Here is a 6814-nt window from a genome sequence, read left to right as displayed (position 1 = left end):
AATAAATTCAAATTTGGGTTGAGAAGATAAAGATTAATATTATCCAATGAGAAATTAAGTCTTTGTATTTAATTAAGTACTTATATATTTATTTTTTCTTACATATTTGGATTTTAGAAAATTAGTGTACTTAATACTTATTAGTCATTTTGTACTTGGGTAATATAGTCTTTCAATAATTCAAATGTTTGTAGGGTGAACTAAAAAAATAGTAGGATGGCAATAGCCGCACCCTAAAATTTTTACTTGTTAATTAAGTTGATCAACAATGCTGATCGAATATGAATCATGGAATCCAGCTGGTAAGAGAAGATAAGATCTGACTCAAGTAAAAGTGATATTGAGAGTGACACAATTAAGAAAATCAGTAAATCACAGAGTAAAAGTGCGATATAAACAAAACTTGATGTAGTTATATGCTTATTATATGTCAACTTTTCGATCACTATAACAAGTACACTACCGATCGAAAAGATAGGCACCAAACTCAAGCCTCCACTAGGTTTATTATACTTGCTATATGATTCATCAAGTGGAAGCAGACTGGGACTAATATTGATAAACTAAGAAGTTTTAAGGTCCCATTAATTTTAACTTAGGCATAATCAACTTGTCAAATGTATGTAGCATATATAGATGTCTATTTGTCATACAGTACAATTCTGAAATTTATATTAAGATTATTTCATTATTGAAATCTCTAGATGATGACTGAAAAAAATTGCCATGAACAATCGAAGTTTATCGATCAATAAACTCAAAGTTGTGCATTGTTTAATATGATGAGGGTGAGAATTAATTCTTATAATATTATTCAGAAAGAAAATTGTGTATCTTTAAGGAGAAACAGAGGCACAGAGCTTTAAGTTGCTTCATTGGGTCTTCACTTGGCAAAAAATGAAGGTTCTTCTCATGTAGTGCTCGAGATGGATGCTAAGGAGGCTGTGGATTCTCTTAATTCTACTAATGGAAGTTGAGTTGAGAGCATCTTTTGTAATGTTAGCCATTTTTGAGTCAAATTTTAGCCAAAGTAGTTAAAATGATCACTTTAGAAATACGTTTGTATCAGTGCTCTCTATTTTAGTTAATTTTGAATATATATTATTTTGGAAATGAAGATTACATAGTTTAAATGTATTTATAAATTTTATAAAATAACTCAAAATGAATGTTTTAAATTATAGAGAGCATCAGATAGCTAAAAGTTATAATGGAGAGCCACTTAGAGCATCTTTAACAATGATATCCATTTTTGAGTCAAATTTTGGCCAAAATAGCTAAAAAGTCATTTTAGCTAGCCACTTTAGAAATACGTCTGTATCAATGCTCTCTATTTTAGCTCATTTTAAATTTATATTATTTTTAAATGAAGATTAAATAATTTAAATGTATTTATAAATTACATAAAATAGCTTAAAATGAATGTTTTAAATTATAAAGAGTCTCATCTCGCTCTCTATATTTAGGAGCAAGATAGCTAAAAGTTATAATAGATAGCCACTTAGGAGTCTGGTGCAGCTGCTAAAATAGATAAAAAGTTAAATATGCTCTCTAAAATAGCTAAGGAGCTAAAATAGAGAGTCTGCTAAAGAAGCTCTTAATGATGATCTTTTGACCGTAGCAAAATCTTTATTTTCCCATCTCTGTAACCAAGTCTTTATTTTCTCCTCAAAACAAAAAAAAAAACCAAGTGTTTATTTTTAATCCATAATTATAATCGACAGCTCATATGATAACTAAATATCTTACGTTCCCTAAGTTTTACTTATCGATATTTTGACTAAATCATCTACCCTCTTTTCAGATCTAATTCCTCTACAAATAAAATTTTTGTTCCAACAAAAAGTAAAATGCGAAAGCTTCTACCTTTTTTTTTTTTTTTTTTGGCAAGAGAAAAAAAGAACCAAACTTACAAGGAATGAAAAAGAAAACAGAAGAGTATGAAGTAAAGAGGAAGGAGGGTTCTGGACACATCCTCTTGTGAGCTAACTTTGGGAAGCCAAAACCCAATAGGCGGTCTCGAAGATGCAAAAATGAACTAGAAAAGAGAAAGAGAAAGAATTTAAGAAAAAGATGCACCAGCCGGGAATCGAACCCGGGTCTGTACCGTGGCAGGGTACTATTCTACCACTAGACCACTGGTGCTCACTGATAAGAATGACCAATAAATATAATTTTATCTATCCTGTTTTTTTTTTGGGCCCCCCCCCCCTCTCTCAAGAAAATGAACTTTCTAAAGCAAAACGGACAACTCATGGACTTCCTAACACCACAGCGGGCCCACAACGATTGGCCAGTGTTCTTACTTTTTTTTTTTTTTAATTAAATAATTGCATTCATCAAGTGGTATGAATAATACAAGCACCAACGGATCACTTATAACAAAAGTCAGACCAAAAGACTTGAACATAACTTTCTAAGTGAGCTATTAGATCTCCAATACACAATGATCCAAGTAAAATGGTCACATACCAACCAAGGAGACTCAAAATCTGATGCAGTGCCAATATTGTTCTTAAGGAAGTGTCGACATGCCAACTGGGTCTCTGAACTCATGAAGGATTAACAAATACTCGAGTGAATTTCACCTCTTGAATAGTGAATACTTTTGATAAATGCGTATCTTATCCCTGCATTTCATTTTATGTAGTTAAAAAGGAATTGCTGGAATTATTCCTGATTTAACATAGAGCATTTTTGTTTATTTTTTCCCTTCGTTTTTGACCATAGTCTAATTTTCCTTTTCGTTATGGTTGACATTCTCTTCCCGTTCTATTCTATTGTTTAGAAAAATTGATAGAAACTTGACTCCTTGACTACCTATGTTGGTGAGATAAAAGCCCAATCCCATCTACCGATTTAATAGAGATGAAAATCATTGTTATGAAAATTCTGTCGAAAACTTGACTATTGCAAAATCTTTCAACGAAAAACTCAATCAAGAACTTGCTTGATCACAAAAGCAGAAGAAAAAGTGAGCACCAGTTGAGGAGTTCTTCAACCTATAACTTATTTCTGTAATAATTTTTTTTTATTACAGAAATAAGTTATAGGTTAAAGAACTCCTCAACTGGTGCTCACTTTATTTCTGTAATAATAAAAGGGTAGTATTTTCTCAAATGGATATAATTCATACCTAGTGCCGGATGGGAATAATATTTCCCCTCTGTTCAAGGGAACTTGACTCTTGTTAAACTTTATTTTTGTTACCATCCTAAATAGAAATTTAGCCTAACAAGACAGAATAAGAAATCATTTCCTATTCTGATTAGGATTTCTTACTGCTTATGCAACTAATAAGTGTAGTTTTTTTTTTTTCCTTGACAGCAAAACTAGTTTTAGTTGTTAAAAATAATAATAATCTGAATATTTTTCAAATGGAAGAATCCTTATTGACATTCCTCATTCCTTAATATTACTTACCACCATCTTTGGATAGAATTTGAGATGTTCTAACAATCAAGTGCTTTCCAAAGACATCTAAAAAGACTAGTATTCCTACCTTTTGGATAGAATTTGAGATGTTCTAATACTTAGTTATGTCTACTAGTATTCCTAACCTTTGCAAAATTCCTAGTCGAAACAAGTTATAGACTATATATCTCCTAGTTCAAACAGATTAAAACTCTATGTTTGCAATTATATAAATACATATGATCACACAAATCAATTCAGTTATTCAAGCATAATTCAACATCTCTGCTTTGCAAGTTGAGAAAAACGGTTGTTGCTCTACAGGAAATAATACGTTAATGCCTTCTGTTCTGGTGGGTTTCAGGTTCCGCCCAACTGATGAAGAACTGATCAGTTATTTCCTCTACAACAAGAACAATGTCGGCACAATGGCAGAAGTGCCATCAATGGCTGCATACAATTACAACAAAATTATGCCCGAGCTTGACCTTTATGGTGATGTAGAACCATGGCAGATTTGGGAAACGTATGGGGGATCGGAACTGTATGACCAGGATATGTTCTTTTTTACACAGCACAAGACGGTAAACCCCGATGGTTTACGCATTCATCGCAAGGTTGGATCTGGTGGTACTTGGAGTGAAGGAGAACCTGGCAAACTTATTTTTGATCCAAAGCATAAGCAGAAACCTATTGGACAGAAAAGGAAATTTCGATATGAGAATAAAGGGTCTGACCACAATGGTTCTTGGTATTTGGAAGAGTATAGTCTTCTTCTTACTAACTCTGCAAATTATGTACTTTGTCGGCTCCGACAGAACATCAAGACACGAAAGAAGAGGAAGGAGATATTATTGTGCCAAGAATCTAGTGCATTGCCAATGAGTTACATACCTGTAGGGTTCAGGTTCCACCCCACGGATCAAGAGTTGATCAGTTACTTCCTCTACAACAAGCTGACAGAGGAAGCATCATTATACAGTTACAAAAACATTGTGTGCGAGTTTGATCTTTTTGGAACCACAGAACCTTGGGAGATTTGGGACATGTATGGGGGACATGAGTTGTGCAACCAAAACTTGTTCTTTTTCACAAAGCTCAAGAAGGCGAGCCTCAACGGCTCACGCATTCTCCGCAAGATTGGATCAAGTGGGACTTGGAGCGAAACAGATGCCTCCAAGTTGATTAAAGATGAGGAATTGCAAAAACATATTGGGCGGAGGAGGAAACTGCGATACGAGAGCAAATGTTCCAAACACCACGGTCATTGGTATTTGGATGAGTATAGTCTTCTAGATGCTAAATCAGATTATGTGATTTGTAGACTGCGAAAGAACAACAAATCACCACTGCCATTGTCTGAATGGAATGGAAACAAGAGAAAGTACAGTGCATTATGCCAAGAATCAAAGGAGAAGCAGAAGCTGCTTTCTGTTACTAACAAAAAGCTAATGCGAAAGCAAAGTAATGTGATGATGAATATAACCAACAACAAGAACAACTTGTCTGACCAGCCAATAGATCAGACAAAGAGGACGGAACCTTGCACGAAATTCAAATTATTTGGCGTAGAGATAGGTTCTAACTTCTAATCCTAGTAGTACAGCAAGAACATAGTTTGTTTATTACTATTTTATTAGATATTCTTCAGAGGGCTATTGTTGCCCTCTTCTTACTGTAATCTTATTGCGTTTAATTTTGTTTGGTATATTTCTGATGACCGATCTGCTCCTGTCCTTGGTTTTATTGTTTGATGATACATCTACCTGAGAAGGTCAAAGAACCCTCCTAACTATTTAACTAAATAAGCAAAACGTACCTGTAAATCAAGGGAGGGGTCTGACCCCTTCAAATTTGGACTCTTTCTTTCACACTCTGTGCATTTCCTCATTATGGAAGAAGACCTTGCAACCCCAAATAATCAACACAATTTAACAAGTCAGCAAAACCACTTCCATACAACGGCTTCATATTTTTCCTTACAATGATGAAAATTGCAATTTCCTAGTTCAATCTGGTTATTGGTTCGTTTCATATTAACTGAACTCCACCAAAACACACAACCCTTTTAACTCCTCTGTCTTCTCTATCTCCCCTCTACACATACCCCACTTTAGCTTTGGTTCCTTATAGGGCCACTGCATCATCAGAGCCGAAACGTTTGAACTCTTACATTAGTATCAAATAGAATTCAAACCTTGAGTCCATGGATTTGCTTTCCCACTATACAACTCCAGCAGCCAACATCCATGGTGGAAGTCTCCGGTAACCACTCAGAAAATTGACAACATGCTGCAAACAGCCTTAGAATGAACCACTTGGAGAAAAATTGTTTCAGCAAATTCCCCAAATGCTCCAGCTGAAATAGTGGAGGCAAGAGACTTTTAAACTGGTGTTCCTGCCCAAAAATGTACCACTAGTCATTGCTTTCACCCAAATCACAATCAAATTATGAAAAAGCAGTGTTCTACACTTCTACCTTATTCATTGACAGTGCTTTAATGATCCAACGCCAAATGGTTCCTCTGTGATCTTTCTGAAATTCTGCCATGTGCTTCCAAGACTGCTATACAATTTAAAGAAAAATTATCCATAGTTGCACATGGATTAACTCCAGTACGTGTAATTATGATTTGGCTGAGAAAGAAAATTATTCATCTCATAAAAGACCTGCACTAATTCTCTACTGTGAGTCCGTGAAGTGTGAACTGTATTTGACAAAACAAGGCCAGGGCTTTATAGACAATGGTGATATAGCTGTTGTTAACAAAATAAGAAATCGAAATCTGGGGTCTAAAATTAACTGCCGACAACATAAGAGATGTGAATAATCATACTGCGATTTGAAAGTCACCTCACATGGATAACCATCAAGGGTTCAAGGATAACATCTGAATTACCCGAAGAATCCAAGCATAAGGGCTAGCAACATTCGCAAACTGACATATGTTTCAATAGTGGTTTATTTGAATGGAGAATAAAATTTGGATTCCTTTTGGTACCAAGCTCCTGCTCATAAACAAGCCACATCAAATTTTCAATGATGTGCACTTGAAGCAATAGGATCAGTATATAACTCCAAAGAATACGCTACTGCTTCAAGATAGCAAAACCTCTGCTGAAAAATGGTTCCCTTCGGTAAGATAAGAGCTGCCATTCTGCCTACAACTTTCTGCCATCAACTTTCGCTACTTGTCTCCAAACATTATTGAAAGACACTGGAAAAGTTCCTTGGCATAAAGTGCAGCTACAAACAGGAAAATGCGTATGATTAATTGTACCAGTGAACGAGGAAATCATCAATATCATAGAAAGATGTTCTTCTGTTTTGCTGTAATAATTTGCCAAATCTTACCTCTACAAAGCAGTATTATGTTTTGCTCCAACCTCCTTGAATTCC

General features: G+C 34.9%; 1 protein-coding gene and 1 non-coding gene across 2 annotated transcripts; one reads left to right on the top strand and one right to left on the bottom strand.

The window, feature by feature from the left end:
* Positions 1 to 2074: 2074 nt before the first annotated feature.
* Positions 2075 to 2145, bottom strand: TRNAG-GCC (transfer RNA glycine (anticodon GCC)). Its single transcript has one exon. It is a non-coding gene; the product is annotated as a tRNA-Gly (tRNA).
* A 1607-nt stretch (positions 2146 to 3752) lies between these two features.
* On the top strand, positions 3753 to 5006 carry LOC133726886 (NAC transcription factor 25-like). Its single transcript, XM_062154523.1, has one exon. It carries the CDS (start codon positions 3753 to 3755, stop codon positions 5004 to 5006), a length of 1254 nt encoding a protein of 417 aa, XP_062010507.1.
* The last annotated feature ends 1808 nt before the right edge of the window (positions 5007 to 6814 follow it).

The sequence above is a fragment of the Rosa rugosa genome, chromosome 1, assembly GCF_958449725.1.
Source record: "Rosa rugosa chromosome 1, drRosRugo1.1, whole genome shotgun sequence".
NCBI lineage: Eukaryota > Viridiplantae > Streptophyta > Magnoliopsida > Rosales > Rosaceae > Rosa > Rosa rugosa.
This window is presented reverse-complemented; position numbering and strand designations above follow the sequence as displayed.